At 41.6% G+C, this 20,585-nt stretch overlaps 1 protein-coding gene across 1 annotated transcript in view; it reads right to left on the minus strand.

Annotated features, from left to right (window-relative positions):
- SLC51A (solute carrier family 51 member A) overlaps window positions 1-9,519 on the minus strand; it is a 49,565-nt gene extending 40,046 nt beyond the window's left edge. The window contains exons 1-2 of the mRNA XM_077487592.1: window positions 9,391-9,519; window positions 2,245-2,339 (exon numbers count right to left, since the gene is read on the minus strand). Of these exons, the coding sequence (XP_077343718.1) occupies window positions 2,245-2,339; window positions 9,391-9,431 (136 nt within the window). The 5' untranslated portion in view covers window positions 9,432-9,519. The remainder of the gene's footprint in view (window positions 1-2,244; window positions 2,340-9,390) is intronic.
- Window positions 9,520-20,585: the final 11,066 nt, after the last annotated feature.

Genomic DNA, 20,585 nt, shown 5'->3' on the forward strand with positions numbered 1-20,585 from the left:
TCCAATTGTCATCTAAAAACTGTGGTTAGCTAAGACACAGTTAAAGAGGAACTCCTCAACTCCCTAACTGAAAAGCAATGAGTTGTTTCAAAACAATGGAGCCTATTAACAGAACCTAATCTTCTTGTAGGGCAAGCTATTCTGTGGCCTGTAGGGAGCTTATTCTGTGGCCTGCTCAGCAATAATTTCCTGAGGATACTGTTCTTTAGTAAAGTTCTGGTATTTGTGTGTGTATAACAATTACAAAGCTGCATAAATCACAAATCATGATTTATTTATTATTTGTTTTCGAGGCTAGAAGTCCAGCAATGGTAGTTTTTTGGCACAAGGCTCAATGCATAGAGAACAATTCAAAATAATACAGCCTTATGAGCAGCCAACCAAAACCAAGCAGATACTGCACTAAAAAAACTGCCAGCATTGTTTGCCTCTTACCATCTGTCTTTTCTTTACCTGGGCTTTATGATATGCCATCACATATCTGGACCATGCAAAGTGAAAACGGGGTAGCTTTTGCTTCATATATCTGTTTGGTTCAAAATCTTCTCTTCTAGCAGACATACGTTATTTCTGAAGCCGTGTACACACGGGCGGATTGTATGGCCTACTTAGTCCGTCATACAATCCGACGGACAGTCCGTCATACTTTCGAATGAACGGACTTGACCACACACGGATGCACAAACAGTCCGTCGAAAGCTTGCGCGATGACGTGTACAGCACGTACGACGGGACTAGAAATAGGAAGTCCAATACACAGCAATGCAACCTTCCACCGTGTAAATCCTTTCTAAACATGCGCCATTCTTAGTCTGTTGAACTAGCCTACTCACGAGCGGATTGTCCGCTGAAACCAAAGTATGACGGACAGTATTACAGAAATTCCGAAATACTTAGTACGCCAGACTGCACGCTGAAAAAGTCAGCTGAAGCCCACACACGAGCGGACTGTCTACTGAAATGTGTTTCGGCGGACTAAGTAGGCCATACAATCCGCCCGTGTGTACGCGGCATAAGTTGTATTGCACTGATAAAATCACTGAAGATCACAAAGTGTTGGAATCAGATAGCTGCTACACAAGTTACTATGTCAAAAACATATGTCCCCAGACAAGGACTGAGAACAAAGAAGTCTCTAGATAGGCATTTTGCTTTCTATTTTGACTTTGTGAAATTGCATGTCATGGGGATGTGGGCAGCTAAATGTATAAAGTAGTTGTCTAAAGAAAATCAGTGATGTCACCACGCAGAAGCCTGCAAAGTGAGCTCCGTGGCTGTGTCTATATCGATTTTCTTTGCTTGATTTTGTGAAGTGCAATGATAATTGGAAATTAAAACATTTATTTTCTAGTGCACCATGCAGTTTCCCCTTCTTAAAAATGTCACATATGCTGGAGAGCATTGAGCTGACCTATTGGAATCTTTTGAATACTATTCCTAAACCTTTGGTGGAATGATCACTACAGTGGGAGGAGGTTTGCATACTGGAGCCGACAGAGTGGAAAATCGCAGCTGGTTACCTTGATAATAAGCATGTTTGATCCCTATAATTTGGGATCCATCCTGTTTAGTAAGTGTCTATAACTTTCCCTTCTGATACAAGAGAATACATCGCTCAACATCATGGATATCAATGCTTTGCACTGAAAATATACAGTACATGGACAGTCACTACATATTTATTTAATTATTTTTTTTCATTTGATATGGACTTTATTATTATAGGATTTTTTTCTAATTTGCTAGGATTGAACACTTCTGTTTTTATATATATATATTTGCAAAGTTGCTTGAAATCCCTGGATATGGTAAAATAGCTATAGTGTTATCCTCTAAGCAGGGGTCTCCAAACTTTCTATACAAAGGGCCATTTTTTTGTCCTTCAGACTTTAGGGGGGGCAGACGGTGACCAGCAAGAATGGACATTTTTCTGGCATTTGTGGGAGTAAACATCGTCACATTTGGTATTAGGGGCAGGGACAATGCCCCATTGTTGGTATCATTGAGAGTAATAATGCCCCATTGTTGTTGTCAGTAGAAGAAATGGTGCCCCATTGTTGATGAAAGTTGGCAGAATAGTTTCTCGTATCAGTGGGAGGAATAGTGCACCAGGGGCCAGATAAAGGCAAGCAAAGGGCCACATCCAGTCCCAGGGCCACAGTTTGGAGACCACTACTCTAAAGCAATGATAAATTGTAAATAGATAACTAAAGTGTTTTGTGCCTGGATTCATAATTTACATACTGTATGGTAGCTGTGCTGCTTTTGGAGGTTTAGAGAAGCAGGCTTTTGGTATGCTGTAATTTTTCATCAGGATGTAAACAGTCTTTTCAATATGTCTAAAAAAACAGACAAAAATCATATTAAAGTAATTAAGACATTGCATAAAATTCAAGACATTAATATTTACATTTAAAAACAGCATTTTACATTTACCAAGAATGGCATGTTACTGCTCTGAAGCATATACATTGAAATGATTATCGCATTTCAAGCCTGCAACCAAAGTTGTTTTTACAAGGAGTTAAAGTGATTGTAATTCCTCGCCTTGTAAAACAGCCCATTCTGTTTAAAATAGTAACACTTATTTTGCCCTTTTTTATATAAGGGATCACATCCCCTCTGTTCTCAGCTGCATAAGAGCTGGAGGCAGAGAAACAGCAGCATGCTGATCTTCCCAGTGAAAGGTTGTGTGGAGGGAGGGGCATGTCAGGACAAGTCTGATCATTTAAGGTGAGTAGGCTAGAGAACTGCTGACCACAGTGTTTTCTCCTGCTGACCACGGTGTGGTCTGTTTTTAATAGGAAAGCAGATGGGCTGGTGGGAACACCATGGATTTCACATAGAGGAAGCAATACAAGGAGAATAGGAAACTTTTTCATACAAGTACATGGTACAGCAGGCACACATCAGGAATATGAAATATTGGGTTTACATTTTCTTTAAGAGGTTGGTTCTTCATCTGTACATTACAACATCTGCTAATACATTCAATAATATAAAACATTGATATGCAATTAGCGGACCTCCAGCTGTTGCTAAACTACAAGTCCCATCATGCCTCTGCCTCTAGCTGTCATGCTTGTGGCTTTAAGAGTCTTGCTATGCCTCATGGGAATTGTAGTTCTGCAACAGCTGGAGGTCCGCTAATTGCATATCCCTGATATAAAACGTGTCACTTCCTATCCATGAAGAATCCTCGGCTTGCAAATACTTATCAAAACACTGCTTAGATAAGCCAGGGGCATATCCACTGCAAGGCAAACAAGGTGTTTGCCTTGGGCGCCATTTTTTAGGGGGGCAGAATGGCAGAGGCAGTTCTTTAATTAGGCCTTCATTTACCTAATTAAAGATCTGCCTCTGCTCCTAAACAGTCAGGACAGCTCAGTCCTATGCCAGTTTCCCAGTGTGCCTGCCTGTGATTTTCAGTCTCTGTCCCCCTGACTCCTCCATCCACCTCGCCAACCCAGGGCCCCGCTACAGGGATGGGAGGTCTCAGCTCTGTCCAGTGCCAATCCTCAGCCAGGGTGTGCCAGGTTCTCCGCATCCCATTCTGGCACTGCCTGCTGATCGGTTGATCCGTTGCTATCTCCCGCCAGTAACTCTTCTCCTATGGAGAGTCCCGGGGCGACCACACTGAAGTGGTGTCAAGGACAGCTGGATCTAGAGGGTGGTGTGACCTTCCCCCGTGTATGCAGTTCTGGGATTGGTAAGTTCCTCCCCCCCATTCTCCTACTGTACTCAGCATCACAGGACTGTACTCAGGACATAAAGTAGAGCTACTCCTACCTGCACTGCACACAGCTGAGATTGGATTCCTGTGCAGATAAAACATCGATCTGCGCTTGGTGTAGCTGGCTGATGCAGTTATGACCTGTGGAATCCTCATATTGGAAAGGCAGCAGAGCTGCAAAAGCCAACTACCGATTGTGCAGATTGAGGCTGTGTCTGTAAGAAAATCCAACCTCAGCTGTGTACAGTGTGGGAAGGAGCAACTCTGCCAACAGTGACCCCATGCTTTGCCCTACTGATCTCTGTGATATGTTGTGCTGACCCCATCCCCTGCACTACTGACCTCATCCTTTGCACTACTGATCCCTGTACTATACTCTAGTGACCCCATCCTCTGCCCTGCTGACTACGTCCTATGCCCTGCTGACCCCCACCCCCTGCCCTGTTGACCAAGTGCTCTGCCATACTGACCCTATCCTTTCCCCGCTGACCTCTCCTGTGCCCTGTTGACCCCATCCCCTGTCCCACTGACCCCATGCTTTGCCCTACTGACCCCTGTCCTATACCCTGCTGACCCCACCCTTCATTAACCACATATGTGGCACTTGGACGAATTATCTTTCAGGGTCTGATGAGGAAACCGCAGTAGTTCACTGTGAATGACTGCAACTTCCTCATCAGACCCTGAGACAAGAACGGAATACCGCAGCTGGGATGGGACAAATTTAGTTGGGGGGCACCTGATTTTAGCCTTCCCTAGGGTAGCACAAATCCAAAATACACCATTGAGATAAGCAGAGAAACCTCTTCAACATTAAGGGCTCATTTAGATGGGCATTTACTCCCATGCTCTAAGAAGAGCCGCTGGCAGATGCATGTGCATTCATCCTTGGAGATGCATGGAGGCAGCTCAAAGAAATGGATGCATACACAGCGGAGGCAGGAATTGCATGTCAAATTTCGACATACGGGCATAAGCAGGTGCATGGATTCAAATGCATGGGTGGCACAGTGGTGTAGTGGGTATAACTCTTGCCTAGTAGTAAAAAGGGTCGCTGGTTCGAATCCCAACCACGACACTACCTGCCTGTGTGGATTTCCTCTGGGTACTCCGGTTTCCTCCCACACTCCAAAGACATGCTGGTAGGTTAATTGGCTTCTGTCTAAATTGGCCTTAGTATATAAATGTGAGTTAGGGACCTTAGATTGTAAGCTCCTTGAGGGTAGGGACCGATGTGAATTTACAGTGTATATGTAAAGCGCTGCATAAATTGACAGCACTCTATAAGTACCTATAAATAATATAAATAATTAATAAATAAATAAGATTGGATCTGTGTACCCACATGTCAAACTTTGATGGGCAATTGTGTCCATGCAGCTTCTTTGTGTGCATCCACTTCTATTGGGCTACCTTTATAGAGCTGCAAGGTGGATGCACACACATCTGCCAGCTTCTCTTCATGCTAAAAAGGATTAATTGCGCGTTTTAATAAGAGCAAGTTCAGCTAAATGTGGCTAACTGCTACTGGCCATACCATGACCTGGATAAATGAGAACCTTCACAGACCCCACACAGAACCACATGCTTAGGGAAAATGTATACCAAAATAATCTGCCCCAAAATGAATACATGTTTAAGATCCCCCTTTTTTTTGTCACTTAAACATTACTTAGAAATAGGGGAGGTGCCACTGCCGATTTGTTTTTATAGTACACCCATCAGGAGTGCAATGTGGGTTCTATGGGCCTCCTAAAAATTCTAGTTTCCTGGCTGTGTCCACCTTCCACAGTTCTCTGTAACTAGCAGGCATAAAATAAAAGTTAAAATGGTTGTAAACCCTCTCACTGTGTGTGAGCTGATTGGAGGAAAGGCACATACGCACACGCACACACACGCACACACGGCCAGAGGAAGAAAGAAACTTGCAGAGCTGTAGTCTGAATAGACAAGCTCTCTGCTTATCTATCTCTAAGTTCCCTCCTCAACACAAATCTCCAGCTGCTTTTATCTCCTGTTTAGGAGAGCTTGTCAGAAGTTATCATGCTGATAACACAGGAACAGAGCTGCAGAAAGATGCGGCACTTAGAGCTTTGGAGAGAGATAAGTACACACTACAGATATATGTGCCCAGGTCAGATTTCATGAATAGGGTTTACAACAACGTTAAAGAAAAGTCCAAATTCTGTATTTTTTTATTTTATCTAGGTAGGTAGTTCAAGAAATTAGTAAGCATGACTTCTGAGCAGCTAGCATTTTTAGAAGAGGTCAGTATTGGTGGCCTACGTGTTCCTCTTGTAACAGGTTTTCTTTGAAGGAGCTGGATGTAGAGCCGTACGTTTAATCCTGGATTCACCACCAAACTGTAACAAGCATGCAGCTAGTAGACAAGAATCGTAGAATTACTAGGTGGTAAAACAAGTATTCAGCATGACAAGTCCACAGTTTGCTCCTTTAAAAATAGGTACACATGGAAGCTGTCTTTTTTCTAACATTAGAGGGCTTTATGAAAATATAACTCCGTGAAAATAAACAATGACTACAAAATATATAAGTATAAAAAACGGAAGCATCGTATTTTGCGGAATAGCATTTGTGGTCGTGAAATGTAATTATGCATGCTGTTTGCATAATTTCCTAGCTTGAGTCAACATCCTATTAGATAAAATCATTAATGTTTTGTCATTTTTGCTCATTCTAAGTACTAAATAATTTTTCACTGCTGCCTTTTTTTTTCACGGATGTTCTGAAATGCTTTAAAATCTGTCTGTGCCCAGTATGCCTATGTCCCAATGAGCAATACACTGTATATATCATCACAAGAATAATGAAGACAGGAGGTCAGTGAATCATGTTATTAGAGAAGTAACTGGAAATAGCTGACTGATAGTGGCATGGTAATATTGTAATGCCAGTTCCTGGAGTTTAAAGTGTAACTCCATCTCCAGGTAAATTTCTGTTTAGTATTTTCTTAATTTCAAAATTATGTAAGAAAAACAGTAATTTATCAACTGGACACCAGCTGGAGGTGCATTTATTTTTATCATTAAGCCACTGAGGACCACAGAGAGAGAGAGAGAGAGAGAGAGAGAGAGAGAGAGAGCGAGAGGGTTGCATGCAGCCCATACAATACCAATTTGATATGTTTGTATTAGGTGATTTAAAGTGTATGTAAACCTTCAGTTGGTCATTGGGCTGTCTATTTGACAGATTTGATAGGCAGCCATCTGAAATGATAGCGCGCATACTGCTTGCTGACAGCGCTGCTGCTAATTTTGAGGCAGAGGCTTAGGGGTATATTTATAAAAAATTTGCATGAATGTTCATCAGTCAAAACTGCATGTAAATTCATTCCAAATGAAACGCACAGGATTGAATGTTTACAGGCTATATTCTCTGTAATTCAAATGTGTGATTGTGAAAAACAGCATTATGGTCACAAGATGGTGCTGATGAGCATACTTGTTTCCTATCATAGTTCGTGCCATCTAGTGGCTATAATGCAGTATTCTCCAACTACACTTGTGGCGTATTCAGTCTCTGATAATCTCCAATAGCACATCTGCACTACAGTTGTCTGTAGTAAATCTGCAGTCTCTGAAGTCATATGTAGCATTATGCATGCCTATTATAATGTGTAGTGCCTTGTTGATTTCAGGGGACACTTATATATAAGTTAATCACTACTGTTATACATTGGGTATTTGGCAATTTGCTAGTGAAGTAGGAACTGGCCAAATAAGGCTCACACTGATGTAGTTGGCTAGGTAGAACATGTAATGTTAAAATGCTACTAAAACACAAGCCATTTTACTTTTCTTCTCCATTGTTTCTCTTATCTCTATAACCAAGATGCTGACTTAATGCCTAAGGGCGAGCATAACGGAAAAAAAAAATGTAAAAAAATAAAAAATACACTTTGGTGTATTACCATGCTCTATTACTGTATATAGTGCACATTACTCAGTTGTCTCTTAATTGTTTTGTTTTAAAAGACTTTATTAAAAAATTGGATTGAAAACAGGAAAGGTAGGAAGAGCTCTAGATTGCAGTAAACTGATTTTGGAAACTATTTCATTTCATATTTTTACTTTTTATATAAGCTTCTAAATGAAGCACTCTATTGACAATGATTTTATATAATAGTGATATGGTAACAGTTAGGGAAGAAGCTGTAACAACTATCAGGTTGAAAAATGGTAGCCTGAGGATTGAATAGCTACAGAATTAAATTATATTGAGGACTACGGAACCATGTAATTTCCAAGATTCTGTGTAATTATATAATGCCCTTTATGTGATAGCATCATCACATCGATAAAAGCACACCTTGTTACCTGCATAACCCTGTATATAAACTTTTTACTTAATTACAAAAAAAAAAAATTACAAAAGTAATTTAGTAGACTGTGCAAAAATGGATTGTCACAATTCATTATTTCAAAATACTGGCTGGGCATTTGAATTATAACTTGAAGCAAGACAGTTAAAATAGCTAATTCAATGGCCCTAGTGCAGAAATGAAGATCAGTTTTGCTCTTTCCACTTCACAATGCTTTTTACAAACCCATTAGGAAGCCACATGGGTTGATTTATTAAAACTGGAGAGTGCAAAATCTGGCACAGCTCTGCATATAAACCAATTGGCTTCTAGTTTCCAGAAGTTAAACGCTGATTGGCTACCATGCACAGCTGCACCAGATTTTGCCCTATCAAGTTTTAATAAATCAACCCGTAGTTTATCTTGTTATGCAGGAGGCCATAGACTAACTTTTTGAGACAAAGGTAATGCATGTATACATATTATGTGATCTGATATACCGGTAGTACCATAATTGGTTGCTAGTTTTTCTTTATTTGTTTTTTTATTTTATTTTTTATGGTAAGGTTGGTGAAAATGTCATCCCTGCTTGAGACACTAACCCAGTGATTGTCAACTTTTAGAGAACCTCTGCTGTGGCTTTTGGCATCACCAAAGGGCCACGCATAATGTGCAGTTTATAGAATGCCAGTGAGGACATTCAGAACCTGCAGAAATAGTTTGGGTTTGGTTGGAGACTTGAAACATACTACAGAAGACAGTAGGACTGGAGGCATATTACATGAGGTCAGTAGAGATCACTTCTATTACCCCTTTACAAATCAATGTTCCCAACTCAATACAGATTTCTGGGGTTCAAGGGCCATACAATGAGTACCAAAAGGCTGCATGTGCCCTTTAAGCTGATGGTTTGGCCACAGGACCCTGGCATCTCTGTTTCAGAAGCTGCAGTTTATATCAGACATAAAAGTGCATGCAGGCTGCAGGAGGCAAGAGAAGACTGATTTAGGCAAGATTTTAGTTAGTACAGAAATAATTTGCAGTAAATTGTCATATTAACACAAACAAAGAGCTTTGTTAATCATAAAATATCAAAAAATAATCCCTGGAATTATACAAAACTGCCAGTTACAGAGTAAAAAATAAATGACAACTGCCCCACTGTGCATTTAATATCAATCACTATATAGATCAATAAACTGAGTCTGAAAGGCAAATGTCTATTCATATCTGCTTACTTGTAATATTTCTACAGATTTTTTCCTAAAAAAAAAAACTATTAAGCTAAAAAAATCCAAACTAATTAGTTAATAGTTATAATTAAAGAAAATCTTACTGAAAACTTTTGTCCAGTTCAAATACATCTTGGGACGCCATAATCTAGATGTTTCAACTCTTTCTCGGCTGTCCGCAGCACTGACAGTCTCCCCTCTACTGCAGATGGACTTTGCCAAGTTTCTGTAATACCTTGATAATGAACCTATGACTTTGAGGTCAATGATCTTCATACTTAAACAATTTGCAAATGTCCCGGGTTTCCCTTTTTACTATAAAACCCTGCTTTTGATTAGAGCTAACTATATAAGCCTGGATAAGCACATTATATTTTTATGTTGAAAATAAGCAATTTTTCTTTGTAAAACTGTCAAGGATAGGCACCATGCTAGTGGGTTTTGTTTAATAAAATGCAATTTTTCTTTGTAACTGGCAATGATAGGTATAGGAGAGCTTTGTTTAACCACTTTCAAACCAGATCATTTTGCTAGCTTAAGACCAGACCACTTTTTGTGATTTGGCACTGCGTCTCTTTAACTGACAATTGCGCGGTCGTGCGACGTGGCTCCCAAACAAAATTGACGTCCTTTTTTCCCCACAAATAGATCTTTCTTTTGGTGGTATTTGATCACCCCTGCGGTTTTTATTTTTTGCACTATAAACAAAAATAGAGCGTCAATTTTGAAAAAAACGCATTCTTTTTTACTTTTTGCTATAATAAATATCCCCCAAAAATATATAAAAAAACATTTTTTTCCCTCAATTTATACATATTCTTCTTCATATTTTTGGTAAAAAAATAGCAATAATCGATTATTGATTGGTTTGCGCAAAAGTTATAGCATTTACAAAATAGGGGATAGTTTTATGGCATTTTTATTAATAATTTTTGTTTTTTTAGTAATGGCGGCGATCAGCGTTTTTTATTGTGACTGCGACATTATGGCAGACACATCGGACATTTTTGACACATTTTTGGGACCATTGTCATTTATACAGCAATCAGTGCTATACAAATGCAGTGATTCCTGTGTAAATGACACTGGCAGTGAAGGGGTTAACCAGGGGGTGGCAGTGTAGGGGTTAAGTGTTCCTAGGGGCGTATTACTAACTGTGGGGGGCTGGGCTTTGTGTTAGTGAACACTGATCTCTGGTCCAATCACAGGGAGCAGAGATCAGCGTCACTTGTTGCTAGGGGATGGGGAGATGCTGTTTACAATGGCATCTTCCCGTTCAGCCACCCCGTGAGACAATCGCGGGTATCCCCGCGGCAATCGAGTCCCGACCGGACTCACGGGGGACCCAGCCGGCACACGAGCGTGCCGCCGGCGGCCCGCACACAATGGCAGGGCAGCATATTAAAATGGACGTACCTGTACACCAATATACCTGCCCGTGCCATTCTGCCGACATACATCGGCATGCGCCGGTCGGGAACTGGTTAATAAAATCATGCTTACAGCATTGGGAACAAGTATACACGGCAACTAATTGTAATTCAACTATCAACATCTTAAAGTGAGCAGTCAAGTGAACCTTGATTGGTCAACATTTACCTTATTGTCCTTTACACTTTTATTACATGAGAGTCATAGAGATAAATCTTTGACTTGTCTCCTCAACCTCTGCAACATCTCCAAAATACACCCCTTCATAAGCAATGACACCACAAAGCTTCTAATTCACTCCCTGGTCATCTCTCGCCTTGACTACTGCAACTCTCTCTTCATTAGCTTACTTAACATAGGCTACGGCCTCATCAGTCCTTCATGAATGCTGCTGCCAGATTCATCTACCTTACCAATCATTCAGTGTCTGCTACCCCTTGCTGCCAATCCCTCCATTGACACTCACCCAATTAATTCAATTAAAAAAATTAACAACTCACAAAGCCATCCACAACTCAGGCCCCCGGCTACATCACTAACCTAGTCTCAAAATACCAAGGCTCTCTAGCTCCCTCGTCACCTCCTCCTATACTCATCCCAAAGAATTCTCCCAAGCCCCCCTTATTCTTTGGAACTTCTTACCCCAATCAGCCAAAAGGCGGATCCAGAGTCAAGTCTCGGGAGGGGCACTGGCAAAATTCTTGCTCTTTTTCTGTTTATATCGCAAAAAATTAAAAACGCAGAGATTATCAAATGCCACCAAAAGAGAGCTCTATTTGTGGGAAAAAAAGGACATAAATGTTATTTCGGTACAGCGTTGCACAACCATGCAATTATCAGCCAGTCAAAGTAATGCAGCGCAGTATCACAAGAAATAATCATACATAATGGCACACATGTATTTTGCGATTTGTCACATGACATTCATAATGTGCATGGATGGATGGTGGCAGCAGGGATTTGGGGGGCGGTTCCCACAATACATGGGCTGCTACATTTGTATTCTTGCCCCACACAGCAGATCAGGAGGTTTGTGACAAGTAACCTGTGGCCGACCATGTTGCTGCTTCCAGAAAAGGGTCATCACCTTGCTCAGCTGCAGTGTCTTCCCAGCAGGGAAAGGGGAAATAATTCTTCTCTCTCAGGCTCCCTCCAACCCGTACTCACCGCCTCATGATCCCCTCTCATCTCCCTTGATGTCCTTTGCAGCCTCCTGGTGTTCTCTCCCCTCCCCCTGTGCATGCTGCAGGCTACAATCAATTCTTAGGCAATCACCATTTTTCCACTGGTACTTGGGACTACATATCCCATGATCCTCTCCTGCTCTGACACCTCCCTCTCATTGGCTCTGGCCAGGGCCAATGAGCAAAGGAAGAGAGCAGATGAAAGGCAGTGTCTGTGTGAAGAGGAAAGGGAGGGGGAGGAAATCCCCCCACAGCTGAAGGTTATATCCCTTCACCTAGCTTGTCAGTGTCAGCGCCGCTGCTCTGTGGATCCTGTGGCAGCGACAGCTGGTACTATGTCCGCATGGGGGCCAGACATGGATTATAAAGCTGCCACCTGATGGGGTTGTACTCAGCTAATTGCGGAACTGCACATGCGATGTTCACCACTGGCAGCACAATAGCACATCAGCCTTTTTCTGGGGAATCAGAGCGGCACATGGGGCAATTTCATCCCTGCCCCCCGGCCCAGACCGCCGCTGCTGGCACATAACATTGACTATCCTCTCCCTGGCTGCCTGACCTGTTCTCCAGCAGCTCCGCCTCCGTCACATTGGCTCAGTCTGAGAGTGAGACTCCCTCCCACGTGACTCACTCAGACTGATGTCACTCGTTGCTAGACACCAGGCGGCCAAGGCGTTAGCAACGAGTGCAGGAGAGAGGCTCCACCCACCGCTGTTCCTCCTCCTGATATCCTGGTCAGTGCTGGGCGTAACTACAAGTTGAGTCTCTCTCTCTCTGCGCCGCTGATCGGGTTATGTGAGAGAGACTCGGGCAGAGGAGGCAGCGCAGACAGAGCAAGTGAGAATGTGACAATGACATGTCACTGCTACTATTTCGGGGGTGGGGGGGGCAATTGCCCTGTTGCCCCCCCCCCCCCCCGGATCCGCCCCTGAATCAGTCTGAGTATCTTTTACTCTGTTCACTTTTAGACGATCCCTGAAAAACTCTTCTCTTCAGAGAAGTCTATCCTGCCTCCACCTTAGAACTATACTTTTATTTTCCCCATCAGCTCACCCCCCCCCCCCCCCCCCACAGCTATTACCTTTTTGTATCACTTGACACTTAGATTGTAAGCTCTAATGAGCAGGGCCCTCTAATTTCTACCCTGTATTAAAGTGTATTGTAACTATTCTGTCTGCCTTCATGTTGTAAAGCACTGCACAAACTGTTGACGCTATATAAATTCTGCATAATAATAATATTAGTGCATTCATGTCGAGCACATTAGATTAAGTACGTGTAAAAAATATGTTTTTACTGTTATTTCTGAAAATTCCTGAAAGAAAACCTAAACTCTGTACAAAAACGAATTTCATCTTCTGACGGCCAAACAGTTTCTTGCAAAGGCATTGTGGTCACCGACCCCCTACAATTGGCCAAATTAAATACAAAATTAATTGGTCTCCTTTCCATGAAACAAATGTCGGAGTTCCTCAAAGACTCTAAATTCAAACAGCTCTGGGAGCCCTTGATCAATTGTTATCTCCCACCTGATATCAACCACACGCTGTTGGATCTTTGATGAATTTTCAGGCCCCTTTATTTTTGACCGGTAATCCTGGAAATAACACACTTCCTGTCCCGGAGTGGCTACATTGTTATCACACTATACTAAACTTCAGGTATGTCTGCCTTTGTTCCTCTCCATTAAATGGTGGATAATGGCATTGGCAGTTTACAAAAGGAAGATACATTTGTTTGTGCTTTTAATTTAACTCACAGAAGTGGCAAGATTAACAGATATTTCCTTTGCTTACTAAGAAATGTTCTGAAAAAAAGAAAACTAATACAGTCACCACATGTTTTTGCAGTGGCTTATTGAAATTGCATATTGAAAAGGTCAGTAGATGACCTATTACCATTGTTAATCAGCTTCCTCTGTAGACCACAATAAAGACAAGGCATACACACAAACCTTTCTATTCTATGTTTTTCCATGGCAGGGGAGCACACAGAAAAAAAAGCCTTTTATGAGCTTTTTTGAACTCAAGGCATACATTACACCAGGGGTATTTTATGAAAGCAATGGGCCTGTGTGCAAGAGCATAACTTGGGCTATCCGGTCAAAAAAGTGTGGGTTTTCAGTAGCTTTAGGTAGAACCAGCTGATTTCATAGTACAGTAAAGATGCCTGGAGGTTGTGGGGTCATTTCCTTGGGCAACCATTCAACTCCTTCCCAGTAGGGTTCAAATTAAGAGAATTGATATTTAAAAAGATATAAACAATATCTAAACTTTAGTCTCCTCCCAAAAAAATAAAAGTCAACAACTACAAATACTTTAGCTACTGACTTTTAATATAAGGATCGCGCTGTCCTAAGGGTGAGCTTAGGGTGTGTGCTTCCCCTAAAAGGAAATGTGAACATATAAAAATTATAATACAATATCATCAAATAATTATATCAATACCCCATACCTAGAAAACATATTTTGGTGTTACAATCATGATCATAAGTGTGCATTAACAACAATAACACATCTTAAATTTGTTATGAATGCTGCAAAAATACAACATCTACACCCTTATCACAATGTGTACAAAACAGTGATTTAACTGCATAAAAAATGAGCTAAAAAACTCTCAATAATAATAAAGTGTCCAATTTTCAGATTATTAAAGAAAAGTCCATAAAAAACTCTAAGACCACCACATGTCAGATGTAAAGTATATCAACTCTCAGTATCCTGTTCGAAGTCTCAACGTATATTATAGTGCACCACCACTGAAAGTGAGGATTGGCTCCTTACCAAATATCTCTAAACAGTACGCTCTATAAGGTCAAGCCAGGCTGCGTGCATCCCTCACTCGTCCACAGGTTCCGCCCACAAGCCAAATCCCATTTCAGTCAGGCTCCAATGATTTTATAATGCACGGTCCACCATAAGAAGGGGGAGAAAAAACGCTCCAAATAGTGTAACAACGTTTATTTAAAAATAAAATAAAATAAGAAATGCACTTACAAAAGTACTGCAAAGTTAGACATATCACAGTGGGAGGCGCCGGCCGAACGCAATTCTCCACGACAATACCCTTTCACCAGCTGGTCTATTCAGAGGCAATAGATGGTGTGTCTCGCCGCCCGACGCGTTTTGTGAAATATCACGTCGTCTCTGGGCTCGGGCGACACGCCATTATGCCTCGTTTATATAGTATCCTATGGCCCAAGCCTCCTCCTTCATGAAAAAGCTGCGGCCTCACTGTCGATCCCGTGGCGGAAGTGACGCACATGCGTCACGACTCGCCAGCCAATCGTTTCGTCTCCAGATCCGATCGGCCTATAGTTACTGGTTCACCGCTCGGCGAAAGCGGGAACCAAGCCTCACTTCCGATGCTATGTCGGAAGCGTTATCCCCATACTCGTAAGGGTGGAAGTGACACACCAGAAGGTGTCTCCGCCCTCACTGACAGCGTCACTGCATCAGAGCAACCAACCAATTCGAGGTAGCGCAGTGTTGCAAATACAGATAGAGTGATGGATGTGGATGGAGTGAGAACCAAGCCTCACTTTCGATCCTCGTTCCCTATATAGAACATACAGGGCAGAAAAGAGGAAAAAGAAAAAAGGAAAAGTGAGACTTACACTCAAGTTTAGCCCAAGCCACCCACCAACCTCACATCATTAAACATAATTCTATTTCAAAGACCGAAGGGATGATATTCGATCCGAACCAAAATGAATATCAGAAGGCATACTTAAAAGCATCATCAAGGAGGAGACTTGTGCCGACAAACTGTCCTAATATACATTATTCATAATGTCATATGACAAGTTATATACAGCACATTTATAACGCCTCTTAAAGCATATTTATATAAAAAAGAATTTACAAAAAACTTTTTTACAATAACATCACCAAAATGAACTCTTACAGCAACATCACTATGATAATTTTTTTAAAAATTATAAAAATTATTTTACATTAAACAAAAATAAGGTCAATGGTTAGACAGTGGTTACAAATATATATTGAAATATCTAAGATATAACCCATCAACAAAAAAAAAGGAATATAAAAAATTTATAAAAAATTAATATACCCTCCATCGGGGTCGCACACTAAAATGTTATTCTTTACTCTATTATTTTCCACAAAATTGTGGTAAAAAAGACCATAGTGTTACGATTAACTCACAATGGAGAGAAATCTCTCCACAAGAACCCCTATTGAGGAGTATAAGCTTACAGACTCTCAACTGCACTAAGCATTGTTTATAAACGCATTTACGTCAATATCAACGTTCATCCCAAAAAGGGCATATGTTTTTAACCTGTGGATCCATGACATCTCTAAACGGGAGACATCCCTTACTAGTGGTCCTCCCCTCCAATGTGGTCTATACTTGTCTATTCCCATATCAAGGGTATTGGAGGGGTCCCTATCGTGTACCTCATCGTAATGTCTAGAAACTGGGTGCTTATCGAAACCCCGTCTAATATTACCAATATGTTCGTTCAACCTAACTTTTAAGGCCCTCTTGGTCCTCCCCACGTATTGGAGTCCGCAGGGACACTGGATGAAGTATACTACTGCCTCAGAGGAGCAGGTTATAAAAGGCTCCACTTCATATGATTTATGTGTACTCGTGGAAGAAAAATCACAGATTTTGGAACTTTTGTTCACATTTAGTGTACACACCTGACAGTTTTTACACCTGTAGAACCCTGTTAGATTCTGAAAAAAGCACCTATCTCTCTTCGGGGGATTTTGTACACTAGGGGCAACCTTACTACCTAATGTAGGTACCCCCCTGAAGATGACCCTAGGATTATCAGGTAAGACTGGACCCAAAACCTGATCATTGGTCAATACGTGCCAATGCTTACGAATTAATTGCTTAACTTTCCGGTGTTGCATCGAGAATGTGGTCACAAAAGGCAATAACATCTGATTCTTATCCTTATCCTCCTTATTTACAGTCCCTTCTGCCAATAGTATCGACCTATCTTTATTTCGTGCTGTATTCACTGCCTCAATTAAAGTTTCTGTCTCATATCCTTTCTCCTTGAATTTCTGAGATAATATCGCGGCTTGCTCATCGAACGTAGCGATGTCAGTACAGTTCCTCCTGAGGCGCATATATTGCCCCAAGGGAACAGATGTCAACCATGAGGCATGAATAATGAATATTAGGACAGTTTATCGGCACAAGTCTCCTCCTTGATGATGCTTTTAAGTATGCCTTCTGATATTCATTTTGGTTCGGATCGAATATCATCCCTTCGGTCTTTGAAATAGAATTATGTTTAATGATGTGAGGTTGGTGGGTGGCTTGGGCTAAACTTGAGTGTTAGTCTCACTTTTCCCTCTTTTTCTTTTTCCTCTTTTCTGCCCTGTATGTTCCATATAGGGAACGAGGATCGAAAGTGAGGCTTGGTTCTCACTCCATCCACATCCATCACTCTATCTGTATTTGCAACACTGCGCTACCTCGAATTGGTTGGTTGCTCTGATGCAGTGACGCTGTCAGTGAGGGCGGAGACACCTTCTGGTGTGTCACTTCCGCCCTTATGAGTATGGGGATAACGCTTCCGACATAGCATCGGAAGCGAGGCTTGGTTCCCGCTTTCGCCGATCGGATCTGGAGACGAAACGATTGGCTGGCGAGTCGTGACGCATGTGCGTCACTTCCGCCACGGGATCGACAGTGAGGCCGCAGCTTTTTCATGAAGGAGGAGGCTTGGGCCATAGGATACTATATAAACGAGGCATAATGGCGTGTCGCCCAAGCCCCGAGACGACGTGATATTTCACAAAACGCGTCGGGCGGCGAGACACGCCATCTATTGCCTCTGAATAGACCAGCTGGTGAAAGGGTATTGTCGTGGAGAATTGCGTTCGGCCGGCGCCTCCCACTGTGATATGCCTAACTTTGCAGTACTTTTGTAAGTGCATTTCTTATTTTATTTTATTTATAAATAAACGTTGTTACACTATTTGGAGCGTTTTTTCTCCCCCTTCTTATGGTGGACCGTGCATTATTAAATCATTGGAGCCTGACTGAAATGTGATTTGGCTTGTGGGCGGAACCTGTGGACGAGTGAGGGATGCACGCAGCCTGGCTTGACCTTATAGAGCGTACTGTTTAGAGATATTTGGTAAGGAGCCAATCCTCACTTTCGGTGGTGGTGCACTATAATATACGTTGAGACTTCGAACAGGATACTGAGAGTTGATATACTTTACATCTGACACGTGGTGGTCTTAGAGTTTTTTATGGACTTTTCTTTAATAATTTGAAAATTGGACACTTTATTATTATTGAGAGTTTTTTAGCTCATTTTTTATGCAGTTAAATCACTGTTTTGTACACATTGTGATAAGGGTGTAGATGTTGTAATTTTGCAGCATTCATAACAAATTTAAGATGTGTTATTGTTGTTAATGCACACTTATGATCATGATTGTAACACCAAAATATGTTTTCTAGGTATGGGGTATTGATATAATTATTTGATGATATTGTATTATAATTTTTATATGTTCACATTTCCTTTTAGAGGAAGCACACACCCTAAGCTCACCCTTAGGACAGCGCAGTTCTTTCTTTGGGTCATGTTTATAAGTATATAACTTTTGGTATATAGCAGAACTGCAGCAGTATTTGATGTGTACACAATTTTTATTTTTATTTTCATGGTGGTAGCGCGATTTTTTCCTTTCCTTTATTTTTAATATAAGGACACTTAGCTGTCCAGGATCCAGCAATGTCCTCACTCGATCTTCGGGTGCAGGTAAATGGCATCTTTGGTAAGGGAAACCAGCAGTGAAGCTTTCCGTCTTCACAGCCAGTTTCTTACTGCTCATGCCCAAGCCGCGCTGTGCTTTGTGAATGGTCCTTCAGTCTTCTGGGACCTGTGATGTGTACCAGAAGGCTGCAGGGGGGAGGAGGGAGGCCGAACATCTGCACAGATTGCCGCGCCAATCTGACCGGAAGTGTGAGCAGGTACCTGTCAAAACCAGGTACCCACTCCCCCCCCAAAAAGTACCAAATGGGGCAGTAGAGGGGAAATGATGCAAACAAGCAGAACGTCAGCTTTTGGGTGAATTTCCGCTTTAACAACACCCAACATACTTTTTATTGTAAAGTAAGGCTTTACAATAAAAAGGTCAAAATAGTGTGACAAAATGTGAGCATGACTAGAATTTTGAAAAACCTGAGGAACCCTAAGATTAAGCAGAAAATAAGTCCAGTGGCAAATGGTAGTCATCATTGTGCCTAACATTGGCTTACAGGGAGATGATTAAACAGAACCTGATCCTAGTCCCTGTATACACCACACATGTCATAGTCTTTGTACCCACAAAATACTCCAACTTACTATGCCATAAGTGACAGTCTCACAGGGACACATAAACCTCAGGATAAAGGATCATTTAAAAAAAAAAAAAAAAAAATTCTATATTGCACACAAAAAGATATCATTTTGTCTGACTGAACCTACCATAAAGAAGAACTTCAGTAATACCAGCAACTGTTGGGACAATGGAAACCTTGGTGCAGGAGTTTGGAACAAAGCTGCCCATATAATAATCATTCTTAGTTTATTTCTTTTTTTTTTTTCCATTTAGCCAACAGCCAAACAAAAAAAAAAAAAGTGTGAAAGAGCCCTGAATGAGAAAAAAAGCATGGCTGTAGAGTCCCATGGAAGAAGTAACCACTCCACGGATACCATTGTAAGCGACCTCTGTGCTTATTCTCTCCCACTCACCTCTCTCCCCCAACCTCTTTCTCTCCTCCCTAACGTCTCTCTCTTTGCCCTCTTCCCTCTGGCATCCCCCTTCTTCCCTCTCCTTCTTTCCCCCTACCCCCATCTCGCTCCCCTATCTATTGCCCCATTCTTTCCCTCTATTCCGCCCCCCCCATCCTGTCTAAAATATCAAACAGGTGCAATCCTTCTCTTCTCTGGTCCTCTCTGAAGAGATAGCTATTTAAGGCCCAGCACTCATTAGCTACCTTTCTGGTTTTCAGCTATTCTTTTGCCTGTCTTGACCTAAACCTCTGATCCTCTGTTACTGACCCCCTTAATCCACTAGACCTTGTCACCACCTGCTGCCGCTGCAATTTGCTTGCTGATGATGCTGGCTTGTCCCTGAATATTGCTTCTGTCTTCTGTTCCTTTACACCTACCAGTGACCTCCTGCTGACGTCTGCCTGTCCAGAGGAGATTTTTTTTACATCTGTATCAACCCTGTGGGTTTGGACTTCAATACAGCTGCAAGAACTCATGTCCCTCCTTTGCTCCTGTGTCACCTGTAAATACTACCAAGCTAACTTGGCCTGAAGAAGATAGAGATGCTAACCTCACCTTCTCTGGCATTTAACTAGTTTGTAACAGTAACCATTTAACATTTCCAACTCCTTCCCTTGTGGTGGGAGATCAGATTCTGCAAGTCAAGGATATGTTACCCTGGAAAATTTTGTGACATTGTCCATCCTCCTGATGTCTTACAGTGCAACTTACATAGTGAAACAAGAGAACCTCTTATTCCTTTGTGGAAGCAGAACTTTTTTATTTTTTCAGAAAAAACAATCCAAGCTAATAAGAAGTAGGTAGCACATGAAGGTCCTAGTTTTATATTTTTTTCATACTTACATGTGGCCATGGCCACCATTTTGACAGATTCTTTTTTTTACATTGG

The sequence above is a fragment of the Lithobates pipiens genome, unplaced genomic scaffold, assembly GCF_037356315.1.
Source record: "Lithobates pipiens isolate NorthernLeopardFrog02 unplaced genomic scaffold, aLitPip1_a1.2 Scaffold_18, whole genome shotgun sequence".
Lineage (NCBI taxonomy): Eukaryota > Metazoa > Chordata > Amphibia > Anura > Ranidae > Lithobates > Lithobates pipiens.